Source organism: Kryptolebias marmoratus, linkage group LG11, assembly GCF_001649575.2.
Source record: "Kryptolebias marmoratus isolate JLee-2015 linkage group LG11, ASM164957v2, whole genome shotgun sequence".
In the NCBI taxonomy this organism is placed as follows: Eukaryota; Metazoa; Chordata; class Actinopteri; order Cyprinodontiformes; family Rivulidae; genus Kryptolebias; species Kryptolebias marmoratus.
This window is the reverse complement of record NC_051440.1, coordinates 12,296,840-12,314,714: the sequence shown is the minus strand read 5'-3', so window position 1 is coordinate 12,314,714 and position 17,875 is coordinate 12,296,840. Positions and strand designations below refer to the sequence as shown.

The window sequence follows — 17,875 nt, the reverse complement described above, 5'->3', positions numbered from 1 at the left end:
CCTGCTCTTCACCAGGTCTTCAAGTTCTGCAGAAGCCTGTTAATCACTCAGTCATTCAAATCAGGTGTATTAAAGCAAAGAAACACCTAAAACATGCAGGATAGTGGCCCTCCAGGACCAGGATTCGACTCCACTGATAGCGGACTTGAACTGCTGTAGATTCTGAGGACTGTCACGACAGGTGCAGCTCATTTGGCTCTTAGATTCCCCAGAGGTGGATTTTATTTACCTAATCATGTGGCCTTATAAGGGGGGTGAATAAATATGCACTCACTGCTTTTCAGTTTTACATTTTTAGGACATTTCTCTAACATTTTTTCCTCCCATTTAACCTCATTAATCCGAAGTAATTACTTATAACCAAATTGAAAATCCATTTAAACTCCAGTTTGCAAGGCAACACAACAGAAAGATCTGTCCAGCCCGGTTGCTTTGTACTTTGCAGAGAGCAGGCCTGAAGTAAGTTTTTCAGCCTGTTTGGGATTTGAGCCAACTCATCAAATGTGAGGCTGACGTCGTCACCTTTGTCAGGCCAGCAGCTTTTCACAGGCAGTCTGCCTGAAAGACGCCTCATTATAAGCGTCTACTTTCTCTACAAGAACACGTTTTTCTCTGTCAAGTTTACAAGTAAAAGAATAATAATACACACTTTCAACCACGTAAACAGCGTTTCGATAGAAGATTCACTAAAGCGAGTTTTTAGAAGATAATCCTTTTTATTTTCTTTCATTCGCTGGCTTCCCTCTTGAGTTGCTGAGTGAGTCCCTGCTTCCTTTGACACGGGTCAGGCTGACCCAGCTAATTATTTTCCCCTTGAAAAGACTCCACGGTTGATGAATTGGTCGGTGGGGCTGCTCTCTGCACAATGAAACAAAATGCAAGCCCCATTAAAAAGAAAAGGAGAAGAAATCCAAAGAAAGGCCTCTCTTTTCTCCCCCATTCTTCCCGATAATAAAAAAAAACTTTTTTTTTTTTTGTTGTTGTTGTTGTTTTGAAGACTAATTTGTGGTTCGGATATGCTCTGCCATGTAGCGGTCCTTGTAGCCTAAAAGTTGAAATGTTTCTCAGCAACCAGGAGAGTGAAGTCCCAGCCAAGGATTTATAAACACTTGAGCCGCTGTGATTTATTTGGTAGAAGAATGTAGATCACCTTAAAAACCAGAGGAGGGAGTTCTGCATCTCTTCAAACTCCACTTTCATTTGTCAGGGGCAGGAGGATAAGTTAGGTGAGTAATATTTTATTTCCATGGACCAGAAATAGTGGGGAAAAAAATCTTTTAAAGATGGATATTATCTGTGATTTATTTGTCAAAATACACTGTATTAGCATTATCGGAAGACTGAATAATTTGGACTTATTATAAGGCTTGAAACGTAATTTCAACTCGAACAAAACGTGCACACTTTTGTTTGTTCACTTTATGTTACAAGTTGTTTTTTTAATCTGGTCAGATTTTGATTATTTTAAATAGTTTTCCTCTCAGTAAGGGTAAGTTTTTGCTTGATTTTATGGATTTTATGTTATGCACAAGGGTTTGAATCTCAACTTTTACACCGGATGAAGCAACTGAAAACAAAGTTTAGTGCTGGTATTTTTTTTTTCCCCCCCAGGCACAAAATCTATTCATTTTACCAACAAATATAATTTTATAAATAGCCTTCTTTGTCTTTATTGAAATAAAACTGGCTATTTTTTTCTATCCATACATTAGCAGAATCAAACATGATGTGCAGATTTTAAACTTTCTGATCTCTTTGCAAAAGGGAATATTTTACCAAATATTCTGCTTTTTTTTGTTCCTTAAAAACCAACGATTATGTAAAAAGATTTTAAAAGATACAATCTTAAAAATGTCCTACATAAAACTAGTGATATTTTTAAAGTATAACTTTTACCACTAATGAAAACTGTGATAAACAGCTCATCATCGGGATTAAAGAAGAGTAAGAGGACCGTTCACAGATTCAATGTTTGAAAATAAAATTGCTCATTTTGTTTGCTGATCATGGAAGATTTGAAACTTTTCTGCCTGCAGATACCAGATGCAGTGAGTGTAATTTGTTGTTCGTTACTGGCTGAACAAACGGAGGTGATGATGCAACCAGAGGTGCTCAGCGTCGGCCAAACGGTGGTTTCTTGTCTGTCTGAAGTCACCTCCCTGCTGCTGCTGCTGTTTCTGCTGATCACCGCATGGAGCCGAACACACCACTCACACACACCAGGTACAGCAGGAAACTGATCACATTTTCTACTTCATTAGAGGCTCATTTTTATCATATCTGCACTAAACACATTTCTACTTATGTGATCATTAAATTATGTCTATTTTTTTATTAATTCAATTACAGTCAGGATTTGAACATTACATAAAAATCAAAGAAACTGTTTTCTGTGAAAAGGTAGCGTGAATGAGAGCTGAATGACTGCTGAAGAAGCTGAAACTGAGTTGTTAAAGCTAAAGAAAGCAAAATACTGGCTAAAAGTGGAAAGAAACAGAACACCAGATAAAAGTTAAAAAGTAGCAAAACATTAGGTGAAAGCTAAAGTTAGCAAAAGGCTAGCTAAAAGTATCAAAAAGCTGTCTAAAAGCTACAGGTATCAAAAAGCTGTCTAAAAGTTAAAAGTAGCTAAAGGCTAGCTAAAAGATTAAATTAGCAAAAGGCGAACTACAAGTTAAAAATAGCAGAGCAGTAGCTAAAAGTAGCAAAAAGCTGTCTGGAAGCTAAAAGTAGCAAAACAGTAGCTAAAAATAAAAGGCTAGCTGAAAGTAATGTCAATGCTAAATCAGCATTCACACAATAGTAAGTTCTTTCGGCTGCTCCCTTCTTCAGGGGTTGCCACAGCGAGCAAACTCGTATGAATGATTTGGCGATTGTTTTACGCCAGATGCCCTTCCTGCCGCAACCTGGGCTCGAACCGGCAGCCTCAGGATTACAAGACCACAGCCCCAAATCAGCATTCACACAATAACTAAATAAATTCTCTGTTTTACTCGTCTCTGCTATACTGACCTCTCTGAGTTCCTCCTTTCTGACAGACAGACACCTGAACTGTAGTTTGTTTTATATTTTTTTCAGGTCCTTCCTTCCTGGCAGGACTTGGTCCGATTCTGTCCTACAGCAGGTTCATTTGGACTGGGATTGGAACAGCGTGCAACTACTACAACCGCAAATATGGCAGCATTGTGAGGGTGTGGATTAATGGGGAGGAGACCTTCATTTTGAGCAAGTAAGTCTCAGTTTTACAAAAAACAACAACAACAAAGAAATCTGGGATCAGATCAGATAAATCCTGACCTTCACCTGCAGGTCGTCGGCGGTGTACCATGTGTTGAGAAGCGATAACTACATCTGCAGGTTCGGGAGCAGAAGAGGCCTCAAGTGTATTGGGATGGAGGGGCAGGGGATCATTTTCAACAGTGATGTCCCACTCTGGAAAAAAGTGAGGACGTACTTTTCTAAAGGTGAGACAAGAACTGTAAAATCAGAGTGTCCCAGCATACATGATAAATAAAACAAGAGTTTTTCCTAAATCCTTGTATTTCTCTGCAGCTCTGAGCGGCCCCAGCCTTAGGAGGACAGTGAGGATCTGTGTGAGCTCCACAGCCAAACACCTGGACAGCCTGCAGGACGTGACCGACCCCTCTGGACACGTGGACGCCCTCAGTCTCCTGAGAGCCATAGTGGTGGACATCTCCAACAGGCTGTTCCTCAGGGTGCCTCTGAATGGTCAGCTGCAGGTTCACCTCACTCAGACTGAACACATCGCTGGCGGCTCCTGACTCTTTGTTGTTGTTGTTGTTGTTCACGACGACTCAGAGAAGGACCTGCTGATGAAGATCCAGAACTACTTTGAGACCTGGCAAACGGTCCTGATAAAGCCTGACGTTTTCTTCAAGCTCGGATGGCTCTACAACAAACACAAGAGAGCAGCGTGAGAGCCTCTAAGCATCGCACTAATTCAACATTCAGCCTGACAATCCCTCAGTATAATCGCTGTGCTGCTTTTTGCTCTAACAGCCAGGAGCTGCAGGACGAGATGGAGAGCCTGCTGGAAGTGAAACGAAAGATGATCGATGACGCAGAGAAGCTCGACGATGATCGCGACTTCGCCACAGAGCTCATCTTCGCTCAGGTCAGTCTCTCCGTTTCTCCTCTGCGTCGCAGCCCGTTTGTTCGATCGTTGTTGTTGTTGTTGTCGTCCCCCCCTCCCCTCCCCTCTGACACAGAATCACGGGGAGCTCTCAGCAGACAACGTGAGGCAGTGCGTGCTGGAGATGGTGATCGCAGCCCCGGACACGCTGTCCATCAGCCTCTTCTTCATGCTGATGCTGCTCAAACAGAACCCTGACGTGGAGCTGAAGATGGTGGAGGAGATGAACGCCGCCTTGAGTGAGTACAAACTTCACCTTCTGCGGATCGTTGACGATAATGCTTTCGCTCATGCCTTATTAGCAAAATATCTCATAAACTCCTGAACAGAGTCGACCCAGTTCACATTCCTTCTAGTAATGTTATGCCTTTAACTTTAGTTGGGCTCTGGAAAGTAAATATAATGCATTGTTTTATATATAGATGGGAAAGCCATAGAGGACGTTGATTACGAAGGATTAAAAGTGATGGAGCGTTTCATCAGCGAGTGTCTGAGGTTTCACCCTGTGGTTGACTTCACGATGCGTAAAGCTCTGGAGGAGGACAACATCGACGGCATGAAAATCAGGAAAGGCACAAACATCATTCTCAACCTTGGCCTCATGCACAAGACCGAGTTCTTCCCCAAACCCAAGGAGTTCAACCTGACGAACTTCGACAACACGGTGAGTGAAAGTTGTGGAACAACGTGCGACTCTAGCAAGGAAAACAAACAGCACCTCGGTCTTTGCTTCCCTCTGTCTGGCAGGTGCCCAGTCGCTTCTTCCAGCCCTTTGGCTGCGGGCCCCGTTCCTGCGTTGGCAAACATATCGCCATGGTGATGATGAAGGCCATCTTGATCACGCTGCTGTCTCGTTACACGGTGTGTCCCCGCCAAGGCTGCACGCTGGACAGCATCCGGCAGACCAACAACCTGTCGCAGCAGCCTGTGGAGGACGAGCTCGGCCTCGCCATGCGCTTCATCCCTCGTACCCAGAAACAAAGCGCAGTCAACTCCGAAACAGAATAATTGGACCTTTTATGGAAGACAGAACCTCACTGCTGGAGAGGCTGTGTTAAAGGGGTAGTTCAGAGCCTTTAAAATGGATTAATTAACATCTTGGCTGTTGTAGATCAGCTCTTTGAACGGACTCAGTTTGCAGAAACAGTTTAATTCTGCCTGGATTGAAGAGCTAATGGTTAGACTGAGCCAGACGAAGACCAAAAAATGGATCACAGCAAGATTAAAACTACTCCAATCCCCAAAAATTCATAATGGTCTATGTGAACACTGAGAATCTTTAGTCACATGATTCGATTACGATTCGAAGGGCTGCAATGCGATTATAAAACAACTGTCGATGCCTTTTGGTTCTCTTTAAACTTGAATTATCTTTGCCTATTTTACATAAATAAACACTGAATTATAAATTTTTGTTGCCTCGTAAAGAGTAACACATGTTCAAACAACATTATTAATCACAGGCTGCTGACCAACAGTTAGCACAGATGCTAATTTAACATTGAAAATGTCATAGAAAAGCTAACGCAATTAGCATTGTCTTCATCACTGGACATTTATACACAAATTAACCTTTTCACAGTCATTACTGAAGACAAAAATGTTAGCATAACCTCAGCTGTTATTTACAGACATATTCTTCAGGGTGCAGTGAAGAAATAACTGTGAAAACATGGAGGTTTGCTGCAATACGTTTCTACTACAAGCAGCTACGGTAACTCTACTGGGACAAAACACCATGAACTTACGATGATGTAGATTCATATAAAGTAGCGTTTGTATGACGTGATATGAAATTTTTGAGACTGAAGTTGCTTTATGGTGGCAGAGATTCCCTTTGACCCTCCCTGGCCTCATTCGAACTAGCCTTTAGCTCTTCAGTCCGGTCAGAACAGAACAGAACAGATCGCTCAAAGGGCTTTCTACTACAGGTTAGGTATTAATCGTTAATAACCTTCTCACAAAGCATCATAAGATGTTTTTGTAACATTGTTTTTTCTGGCAGTACTAATCTAGTTGAATGTTTCAGTTGATATAAAACAGAGCAGGTGGAGTTTTCAATAAAAAACAACACTACATCACACTTCATGTTAACAACGCTTCCAACACAGACAGAAACCTCTAACTGTGTCAATTTAATGCATTCCACTTACACTCTAGGCTGGATTTACTCTGGTGATTAAATATATAAAACTTCATCTAAGTAGCAGTTTGGCATTGCTTTTGTGATCCTTTCTTTTGTAGTGAATAGTGATTAAAGTTTTTTAAAAGAGCAACCAAGCAATTTTTTTTTAAATTGTTGTACACTTTAAAAGCCCAAAGCTCATTCAGTTCATGCACTGGTTTCTAGTTCCATTTATTTAACTTATTATTTGAAGGGTATAAAAAGAAATAACATCAAATCACTTCTTAAGTTTGCATCTAGCTTGTCTGTATCTACAGCCTGTAACATTTCGTCTGGTAAATAAATGATTTAATCAGGTCATTTCACACATGTTGAATTTATTCATAACTTATCAGGAAGTAGCGACAGGCGCTCCGAGACACGAAGCGTCTTCTCTGTACCACAGGCACAAATCCAACATGCCGTCTTCGCTCGGCATTACAACATAAGGCAAAAAGGTCGGAGTTGACTTTTACAGACACCGTCTGCGTCCCACTGTGCTTTGAATCAGCGCAGACATTAAACATGGATCCCACTCTCGTTTCAACAAAGATAAACCTTCCACAAAGCGGTCGAACAGAACAGGAAGAGCACCGATTTATCCTCTTTCTGGGAAACTATTTCAAAACATTTCGAATACAAACTCAATAAATACGTTAACACTGAACGGATGCGAGAAGTTATGAATCCAAGACCACTCAAGTCTTATATTTACCAGAAAAATGAGTGAATAGATGATTATATAAAACAGAAGGCAACATTATAAAGATGAAGGTTTAAGTGGGAGAATCACTGTGATTTTTAAGGCAAAGAACGTTTTATACAAATGTACCAAAAAATAAGAGAGTTAATGTGATCCAACTGTTGAGAAAACAAAAATGTAAACTTTCTTTGTCTTAAATCTGTCTCGACAGCATCCTGAATGTTTAGATGTAACAAAAATAAATCTATAGAATCCCTTTTTTTATCAACGTTGACAATCCTGTGCTTTTCCCAAAACCATCTAAAACAATTTGAGTGAATCTTCTTATTTTACAAACTCTCAACTTCCCAAAGTCAGAAGCAAATCGGAGCAAATTATGTAAAATTAATGTAAAATCATAATATTTCATAAAAATTGGTAATTGTATCTGTTTGCATATTATCATAATACGATTCTCCAGGCAGACAAACAAAACAATAAAATTGACTTTTTTGCTCAAACTGAGTGGAGATTTTAATCCCTGATCATGATTGTTGTGTCCACAGAAATTAGGTTGATTTTAAAAACTAAGAACATGTTTTTTTTCTGTAACAAAGAGAAAAAAAAAGTTTAATATAATTCATTATTTAGTTTTTATCTTCTTGAAAGTAAAGCACAATGTCATTGCAAGAGGTACTGTTATCATTCAGCTCTGCAGAAAGAAGCTTTAGCCTTTGAGTCTGTGATCCCTTTAAGACTATAGTGTTCATTTAAAAGTGCTAAATTTTAGCCCTGAGCTTAGTTCCTGCTCTGACCTTCAGTGACTTGAAATAATCTGTGATTCTTGAAGAAATCAGTTTAGCAAAAATAGCATTCATACGCGTATAGAAGGAAAACCTGCTAAGTAATTTATAGTGGAACAGCTGAACAGTGAAGACCTGAAATCATCCCAGCAACAGCAGATCCCTGCAGCTCCTCAGAGGTCGGCCGGCCGCTGGGTGACGGAGCCGGGGATGGAGGCTCAGCGCTCCCGTAAAGCTCTCTGACAGTGGTACAGAAGGCAGTCGGGCAGGTCGGGGACAGGAGAGCGCAGCCACACGGCCAGCATGCCGGCGTGCTCGCGACAGTGCAGGAGACACGGCTGATCCGGGCGGAGGCAGCAAGCCACAATCCCCTCCTTACCTGAAAGAAAAATGACTCAGTGACTTAATCCCGAGAGTCCTGCAGGTAAACATTTACAGCTCAACACTGTTATAAATTTATACCTTTTGTTTGTTTTACCCAACACTTTGACAATGTGGGGGTTATCTGTTTAACTTACAGGGTTAGAAATGCTTAAGAATCAGATGAATAAATGTTTTTATCTCTTTCCTGACAGAGATAAAAATCTCTATCTCTTTCCTAAAAATTGCGTTAGAAAACAGCAAAAATTCCTCGTCTTTGTTTATTACTTGTAATTGTTGGCAACAAAACCTGACTGTTGATTTCACTCATTTATTACAAATTTATCTGGTAGATTTTTGGTAGTAAACGACGCATATTTAATGGTTATATTTATCATAGATAATGTGCATATACAAAAAGTTAAAATCAAAAATTTTGAAAAATTGAGTATTTTGACAGATAGTATGACTTTGAATGAATAAATATGATTCAAACAAAAGAAAATCTAAGTTGAGGGTTTATTGTGTTGTTCTTGAGCTGTTTTTTTAATTAAATTGCGTCTCTTAAACATTAGAAAGTCACTGCATCCTGTCCTGTTCACATACAAATATTACTATAAATCAAACATTTTAACACTTTAACTTGTAACTTATCATCACCAGAAACATTTTTTCTTGTGTTCAAGCACCAAGTTTGACTAAATATAATGTTGGTACAAATCAAGAGGTCACACAACAAACGTCTTCTTACCTATAATTTCCACCACATGAAGCTGGAGTTTTTTCTTCAGCACATTCAGAGTCGCTGTGAGCGGCTCCTGCTCGTCACTCAGCAGTGGCAGGTTCTGCTTCGTGTCATGAGAGAAGGCCAGCCACATCGTCCCGTAGTCCTCCGTGGACACCGCCAAAGGTCTGCAGAAAAACAAAGAAAAACAAAACTTACAAACTCATTGTCACNGGGGCAAGTTCACATCAGCGGTGAAATATCTCACCTGATGAAGCTTTTTAGAGGTAGTTTATGTGAAAACTGCTCTGTTTGAAGCGACCCAGCAGGCAGCTGGTAATGAACCACCCCAGCCAGCTCAAAATAAACTGAGGGCCTCTTCACAGTGAGGCGGTACTGACACACTGTCACACTGTGGCTTTTTAATTCCTCTGCTGGACTGTCACACACACAGGATACCTTAAAAAGAAATCAGAAGAACGTGTCATATTATAGTATGTTTCATGGAAGCTAAACTGGCAAAATTCAGCTGATTGTTGTTGGGGGTTTTTTAAATAAATTACCTCAAGTTCCTCACAGCTGACCTGCACTTGAACCTGGTGCACGGAAGTGTCTGAGGAGTTTTTAATGAAAACAACAAACTCTAAGGAATCGTCTTTTTGCACATGGCAGGCTGAGAGATCCAGGCTTTGGTTGCTGCATACAAGAGTGATTTCTGAGTGAGGAAGTCCAGAAAGTCCAGAAAGTTCAGCAGGAAGATAAGAAGCGAGACGCAAGTCTTTAGGTCTGTCTGGATCCTCGTGTGGAGTCACATCGGCGGCTGAAACTGAGTCGTCTCTACTCAGAGTTTTCCTTCCCTTCGTGTCTCCGTCGGGTGCATCGCAGGCGCTGTTAGCAGCAGTGAGGTCCAGAGACTGGAGATGTGTCTGTTCAGGTGCAGAAACGAGCTCTGAGGAGATGCTGCAGTCCAGCAACAGGTTATCTGCACCGCTGGAAGGTGAACCAAGCGGGTTGGTCAACTGCTCACTGGAGCTCAGGGATTTGTCTGGACTTCGGGCTTTTCTTCTGAACCGTTGGGATGTCTGCTCAGATTTCCCCATCTGGTGGAAAAAAACAACAACAACTTTAAGTTGCAGAACACATTTGGAATATTGCTTTACATTTCATATTTTCATTTGTGTAAAACAAAAAGGTTTTGCAGGAAAAGCCCACAGGATTACTTCCTCGTATAAAGAAATCCACTGATATTTTCTTTATTTTGCTTTTAAAAAAAACCCTGTTTGTCTCCTTTTCTTTTGCTGCTGTTTAGCAACATTAAGATAAAAGTGCAGGTTGAAGATAGTTATAAAAAAATGTTGGACTTTTCACAAATTTCTAATAAATTAGACACCAATTGATTAAACAAGAATACGAATACCAGAATAATCAATAATGAAAACAAACATTACTTGGATTTTTTTCTGGTTGCCTCTGCTGTATACACATTTAAACATATTCATGAATTTCTCCATATCTTGTCAAATATGAAGTGATGAAGAAACGGCCTATTACAAACTATTTTGCATCAAAACAGACCCAAACCATGACACTCCCTCCTCTGAGTCACCACTTTTGTAGAGGGTCAGAATGGGCTGTAATTTCTCCTTTTGTACACAGTCTGTCTGACTTTGGCCTGATTGAATCAAAACTCTCTTCCAGCCTGACGAGCACCGACACCTTTTCACTAATGTCTTCAGAAATCACTTTTTGTTTGTGTCAACATACGTTTCTCCAGCTGCATTGACATTCAGACTCTACTTATTGATCAGGACCTGTACTTGTCACTCCGGTGACTAGAAACATCTGAACCTAATTTCATTTTCAAACTGCCTGCTAAGAATAGAAATATACATGCGACAATGAACCAGTAATAATGAACCAAAGTATTTTTGAAATGTTTAATTGTGTTCTGTGTCTCCAATCTTAGGAGTTGTGTGGAAAATGTGTTTGTTTTAGGTAATACTTACGCATTGAGAGTAAATTCTAAAAGATGTGTAAACTTTCAAAGCTGTTGGATCATTTCAGCAGATCTGTTTATGCCTTGTGGCTGAAGTTTCTTCACAATAAATGACTTCCAGCTGCCAACCGAAGGCCTGACAATGTTTATTTTATGATTCATAAAATCTTGTGAGCTCACCAGAGATGCAGAGCTTTGTGAGGCCAGGCCGACAAAAAGTGAGGATGCCAGCTGCTGTTTTTCCTGTTCGCTTTCAGGTGTTTGTGTTGGAGTTGGAGCCTGGCTGTGGGAGCTGTCCTTGTCACCCTGCTGACTGGGAGACTGGAGTGGCGCGGGAGTCTCGACCTGAGCAGCTTCCTCTTCAGGTTCCCTCTGGGCCAGGTAGCCTTCTCTGCCCCACACCCTCTTCACACCGTCCAGCTTCAAAGTTGTGGAGCTGGAGCACAAACAGGGACTCAGCAATGGTGGTCAAAAAGATAAACAGACCTTATTCTTCCAGTTGATGAGTTCGTGTTGAGTCTACATACCTGCCTTTGTGTGAGAGCTCAGTGCTGTCGCCGGACAGACCGGAGCTCATGGACAACAGGGTGGGAGACTGTCTGTCTGCGACGCTGCAGGAGGACATGCTGATAGGCAGGGACAAGCCGTAGGGCTCCAAACTCAGGGCTGAGACCCACAACACAATCAGAACAAACACAAACAGGGCAGTGAACACTCTGCCAAAAGATCGGAACACGTTCTACCTTTCGACCGAGACATTTCCTCCTGCCTTTGGTGGGGGGGCTTGTAAGGAGCGGCGCCGGCAGCCAACGCCTCCGACACAAACCAGTCGAGAAATGACAGCGAGGAATCCACCTGGAAACCAACATAATTACAGCGACAATCAAACCTCTCAAGAGTGCAGCAAAACTGTTTAACTGTAAATGTCAGATCTGAGTATTGCCTTTTTTTTACCTGTTGTTTGGTCACAAGAGGAAAAACTATGAGAACATGAAACTTAAACTAATCAGACAAATCAATTTAAAAAAAAAAATATATATATATATATATATATATATATATATATATATATATATATATTTATGTTCTGTAATGAGATAAAATCTTCAAACAAAACTGAATGCAGTTTTGTGGTTAAACCCCAACCTTCAGACTTCTGCAGACAATCTGCTCAGATCAGTGCTGATGTTCCTGTCTCTGTTAGTTTGGTCACTTTTCATATTAATCTAATGAACCCTGAGTTGTGAAGGATACATATATGCAGATTAACAAACACTAACTGACAAACAGCAGCACTTCCACTAATATCTGATAATTCACTTTTGTCTTGAAACTTGTACTGTAATCTCAATTAAAATCATTTTACACAGTCCCTCTGCAGCCTAACGTGTGTGTTACCTCCACAGCCTCCTGGCTGGAGCTTTGCGGTAACACCCTGGTTTGTAGTTGAGAGTCTTGGCTGAGGTGCTGCAGCTCCTGCGCTCTTTGTCTCAGCATTGTGTCCATGGAGCTGCCGTATGTTTCAGAAACCTCGCGAGCCACAGAGAGAGCTGCTCCACCCGAGCAGAGCTTGGTCATCGCCATGAGGACCCAGCTCTTGGTTTCACTGCTGCTGCTCTTCATGTCCAGCAGTTTGGCCAGCAGCCTCAGGACGACATCGGGCTCAAGGTCCCCGTTCAAATGAGAGTATTCTCCAAGGACCTGAACACAGCAAACCAAAACTCTAGCATATAGAACAAAAAACAAGGTAACTAAAGATTCCGTCTGGGCAAATTGCAACCTTGTTTCAGAAATGTTGGGACTTTGTATGAAATGTAAATAAAACCAGAATGCAATAATTTGCAAATTCATAAACCAATATTTTATTCACAATGGAACAAAGTAAACATACCAAGTTTTTAAAATAGGAAAATGTACCAGTTTTAGGAAAAAAATAAGGTAATTTTAATTTATCAGAATGTAGCGACAGGCGCTCCAAGAAACAAATTCTCTTCTCTGAACCACAGGCACAAATCAAACATGTCATTTTTCCACTTCAAAAAGTGGGAACCCTTACAGCAAATCTCATGTTATAAAGGATAATAAATGCTTTAATTCTTTTTTATAAAGTCCTCCATTTCTGCTTTACCTAATGATTACAAAGAGACGTGTCTGCGCTAACACTCACCCAGGAGATGACTTGAAGGAAGCGCTGTGGCAGTCTGCTGGGCTCTCCTTGCAGCAGAGAAATGTAGGAATTCACAGCAAACAGCCTCAACTTTCTGTCCTCCTCCACACTGTCAAATCCTTAGCAATACAGAGAAATTAACAATATTTAAGCCGGTGTCTGTATGTGGTTGCTTAAGGAGAGAATTCCAGCACAGGATGACTGAACAGAGCAAGCTGAGTGTGTGGTCAACTCACCGTCCAGTAACAGCTTCAGGAAACTGTTTGGGATGTCCGGCTGCATCATGTCTCCGCCGACTGAAAACACCGTGTTCATGGTCTCAATGAACCATTCGTTGTCTGTCGCATATGTATGAAGGTTTATAGGAAAAATAAATAAACACAGTGAAGAAAAAGTGAAAAACACTGGGAAAAATTCTGTGAAAAAGGGGTGTCATCTCCTGGCTGAGAATCTATGACATTGCATTAACATGAGGCACAAACAACCCAAATGGGATAAAAAAAATTACCATTGTGGAACCCAAAATGTCAAAAAAACACAAAATTACACCATTTTGATGTGAAACAAAACAGCTAAATCAAATAGAATCACCCCAAAGAGATACAACATAATTAAAACAAGTTAAGAAAAAAAAGACTTAATGAAGTAAGAAACCACAATAACGAGTGACAAAAAGACACTCGATCTAAAACAAGCAGAAATTATTGCTAGCAGAAAGGTTGGTAAATGTATGTGCCCGTGGAGCCTTTGTTTATAGTAAATGTTTGTGCTTCTGGCTTTAACACTAAATGTTAAGAAAACCTGAGCTTTAGCTGCAGCTCAATGAGATTTAAACCACTTTAAAAGTTACTGGATCATTCAGGCCTGAAAGCATCTGCAGAGAGCTACATAAGGTTCACAGATTAATGACTCCCTGACTGGATTTAGTGGAATCTTGTTATGTTAACATCGACATAATCCCATGACTGTGGCACCCTTTTGTATTTTCTTTTCCAGCAGCAGGCGTCCACTTTAGGGTACGTTAGACACAAGAGCATCGTCACAATTGTAAGGATATTTTTCTGCCAGTTCTGCCACCTTTCCCACCAGGTCGATGGTGGTGTGATCATCTTTACTGACGCGGAGGAAATCCAGCATCTTCTCCACGATGACTGTGACATTCTGGGCATTAGTGATGCGAAAGAGCAGCTCCAGCGTCTGCAAGGAAACAAAGAAAAATGAAGTTCCAGCGCTGCAAACTATCTGTTCAATGACAACGCAACACTACACCTGCAACACTGACCCACCTCCCGCTTTATAATCAGATCAGGATGATCGAGACACTCGATGATGGTCATCTGATGCTGTAAGACTAGTTTCGGATCCTGCTGGACCACATAGGTGAGAGCCTTCAGGCCTACAGTAATATTAGAGACATTTTCTTTAATGGAGATAAAATAATTCTTGTTAAATTCTACTTTTTTTTTTGGTTCTTACCAAGATACTTTAGATTTATCCTCGACGACAGAACAAAGTTGCCAATGCACTTCGCAGCTTTTTCCAAAAGGTCAGATTTAGGATGAATCGTGTAAATACATTTTACACACTCGTATAAAATTGCTGGAAACAGGAAGAGACGCGAGAGATGAGCGGACGCCTCAAATCACTGCCAACCATTAGGTCCGTCAAAGGCATTAAATATACCATAAGTGATGTTGTGGTTCATCTCTGCTCTTCGCAAAGACTCATCGAGGATTTCATACATGATCTCGCTCGTGCTGTGAGGAATAAAAAAAACAAAACACAATCTATTAAAAGAGATTAAGGAGATGTCCATTTAATCCAAAGATGGAGCAAGAAATCACTACCTCTGGTCATTTTTCCCAAGTAAGGAGAGTATTCTGAGAAGATGGATTTGAAGCCAGGGAGCAGGAACACAGTGATAGTTAAAATCCATGGGCAGCTTTCCTGCCACCACTTGCTTCAGGATGGTGACAAAACTTACTGTCAAGTCCTTATAACCCTCTGGATTCTCCTGAAACAAACAAAGAACATATTTAATACAAGCAGACTGCACCACAGTGGATCCAAATCAAATCTAAACTGTTAGAAACTAATAAAGAATACAAGATTTAAAGGGAAGACCACCTGGATCAACTGTAAGTAGATGTGTAGTGAAGCCGACATCACGCCAGGGTCTTTGTCACACAGCGCTTTACGGAACTTGTTGTGAATGTGCTGAACTTGATTTGGCGCTATCAGGTAGAACTTATACAGCGCCAGGACAGCTTTTCGTCGGATTATTTCTCTGCGGGTTTGTGACGACAAACACTCATCAGCTATAGGATTCAGACAGTTTCTTTGCGTTTCGCTTAACAGCGGCAGGAAAGTAATCGATCTGAAGAAAGGCAACAAACGTGTCTCACTTGGAGTGACTGAGCTTTTCCTCCACCAGAGGGAGGATTGCAGGGATCATGTCTTTGGGGAACATCTGGCTGACGACTGTGAGAGCCATGCACACCTCGATGAGGTTTGTACTCTGAAGGTCCTAGGCATGATAAAAACATCTGCGTCATGTGCATCCGTTGTGCCACAACAACCTGAGCAGCGTTATTTGAGCTGAAGGATCATTACAGCTGTTTATCTTTCTAACAGCAGCTAGGTTAACGAAACTAAATTGTTACTGTTTTCACAGTCTTTGCTGAGCCTTTTCTTGTTACTTCAGTCTAAAGTCACCATGATAGAGCGTTAATATCCCCAACCAGTCATCTCAAAAGACTTTACACCTCACATTAAGGCAACTACACCACTTACATTAACATCACTGATTTATTTGAAAAGCTCTGAAAAGACATTTTGGCTTTTAAGAAAACTGACTGACGTTATTACAACTAATTAAAAAAATTTTTTTTTTTTCTTTTTCACAAAGCATTAACGCATTGAAAAACTTGACAAGTAAAAAAAAAAAAGCTAAACACGTCAGATACAAAAACTAAACACCCACCTTTAACACTGTGTTTACCAGGAGAAGCAGCAGCTCGTGACTTTCATCCAAAAACAAGGAAACAGCAAGGTAACCTAAAAGAGGAAAAAAGTCATGAAACAAACTCTAAACGGAGCCACTTTATCTGTTATACCAACAAACTTGTAATCTAATAGAATGAGATCTAAAAATTCAAAATGGTTTGTAGTTTTAAAAGTTGAACATGTGTTGCTTAATTTATTAACAATTGGATTCTGCAACTAAAAATGCCTTTTGGTAAATGACTGACAGGTCATAGATAGGTTTAAGACTTAAGAGAGTCTCTTAATACAATGAAATCACGTACCCACTCTCTTCTCCAGGACGTTGCCTTGCTGAGCCAGTTTAATGGCATGAATGTAGCTAAACGAAGCCTGATAGCCCAACATTTCACAATAGATTGTTCTCACCATGAGCTCCTTCATCTGCCTCTGAATCAGATTGGTCAACATAAAGAAGTGAAGACATTAACAAAGAATATTGTGATTTTTTTTTTATTTTTATGAAAGACAATATAAGAACACTGAGAGAACAGTACCATGGTGGTGTTCGGGGAAGACACTTGTTCTTTGATAGACAACAGCTCACGCTGAATAAGTTTTTCCTCCTCCTGTAGGGAAATAAACACAGAAAAGGACAGATACGATCAAATAAAAAGATATTAGCTGCTTTGTGTTGCTTTTTATTGTTGATCACGATGGGTTAAAGTATATACCTAAATGTCTACTTATCAGAATCAGAAGAATGATTTATTCAAGGTGCCCCTTTTTAGAATGATGAGACAGGTTTATACTTAAAAATCAAGAGCAATTCAGAGCAGGTGAGGAAGGTTTTCTTTACAATATGTTCATGCCTTTATGTATTTCATATTTGAACATATTTAGTCATAAATAAGATGTGACCAAATTTTTGAATGACACTGTATAAAGTACTGAAAGACAGGGATTTTCTTGTAACTACAGTTCTGTAAAGAAGTACAACATATTGGGCAGTACACCTCTGGTAAGATATTAAAGTTGACAAACTGGAGGATGAGACTGGCTTTCTTCAAAAACTGAACTCGATTTAAGAAATTTGATTACGTCTTTGTTTGAAACCTTTCGACTAGTATTACTTTTGTACAGCATGGATAATTTTTATAATATTTTCAAGTTACCACGTTTGTGAATCCACTGGTGCATATCAAGCGCCTGAGCTAAACAACAGCACCTGAACGCACCACACACACAAAAACAAGTCTTTTAAAAGCCTCAGCTTTGCTTTTCTAAAATAATACAACACGGAAATAACAAAGCTGCGACTACAGAGTGCCCGTGGATCAGTCCATTAAGAATTTTCAAATTCGACCGAGTATGACAGACACGTCTTTTTACAAGTCAGCAAAAGGCTGTCCAGCAAGCTAACACGAAATACCTTATCGTCTTTAAGGAGCCTTAGAGGACACACTTACATGTTTGGACGTTAGCTCAGTGATTCCTCTGATGAGGTTTCCTAGTTTAGAGTTGGTGGATAGTTTTGCAGAACCGGGCTGAGAGTCTAAAGACAGGAGGCTTGGCAAAGCTGTCAGCGTCTTCTCTACAACATCGCTCATTTTGGCAAGAAACAAAAAAAACACTATTTCCAAGAGACCTTTCCCCCTAAAACATACAATTTAAAAATGATCTACTTATAAACAATAACACGCCATCATAAAGTCCCCTGTTAAACATTTAGAACGGCTACATTAAGTTTAAAAAACATAACAGATCGGCCATTATTTTTGAATGGCAGAGCGTCTCGATGACGTCATATCCGCTTCTTTTGAATAAAACTTTATTGAAACCTT

The 17,875-nt window shown here is 40.4% G+C and overlaps 2 protein-coding genes across 3 annotated transcripts; one reads left to right on the top strand and one right to left on the bottom strand.

The window, feature by feature from the left end:
- Nucleotides 1-834: 834 nt before the first annotated feature.
- LOC108230104 (brain aromatase-like) lies at nt 835-6,643 on the top strand. 2 transcript variants are annotated; one of them, XM_017406021.3, is made up of 10 exons: nt 835-1,226; nt 2,037-2,223; nt 3,079-3,229; nt 3,310-3,464; nt 3,553-3,729; nt 3,820-3,934; nt 4,021-4,135; nt 4,230-4,392; nt 4,576-4,817; nt 4,901-6,643. In XM_017406021.3, the coding sequence occupies exons 2-10, from the start codon at nt 2,094-2,096 to the stop codon at nt 5,159-5,161; spliced, it is 1,509 nt and encodes a 502-aa protein (XP_017261510.1). In that variant the 5' UTR covers nt 835-1,226; nt 2,037-2,093; the 3' UTR covers nt 5,162-6,643. The 2 variants fall into 2 exon arrangements, with proteins under 2 accessions (XP_017261510.1, NP_001316264.1); NM_001329335.1 differs by lacking the exon at nt 835-1,226 and having other exon boundaries at nt 2,094-2,223; nt 4,901-5,161.
- Nucleotides 6,636-17,831, bottom strand: ap4e1 (adaptor related protein complex 4 subunit epsilon 1). Its single transcript, XM_017406020.3, has 21 exons — nt 17,501-17,831; nt 16,589-16,660; nt 16,358-16,481; nt 16,033-16,106; nt 15,455-15,576; nt 15,177-15,336; nt 14,897-15,063; nt 14,733-14,806; nt 14,526-14,648; nt 14,336-14,445; nt 14,107-14,246; nt 13,286-13,398; nt 13,050-13,168; nt 12,281-12,583; nt 11,626-11,737; nt 11,410-11,548; nt 11,063-11,318; nt 9,450-9,986; nt 9,155-9,345; nt 8,914-9,074; nt 6,636-8,181 (listed from the first exon to the last, which is right to left on the bottom strand). The coding sequence occupies exons 1-21, from the start codon at nt 17,639-17,641 to the stop codon at nt 8,021-8,023; spliced, it is 3,399 nt and encodes a 1,132-aa protein (XP_017261509.1). The 5' UTR covers nt 17,642-17,831; the 3' UTR covers nt 6,636-8,020.
- Nucleotides 17,832-17,875: the final 44 nt, after the last annotated feature.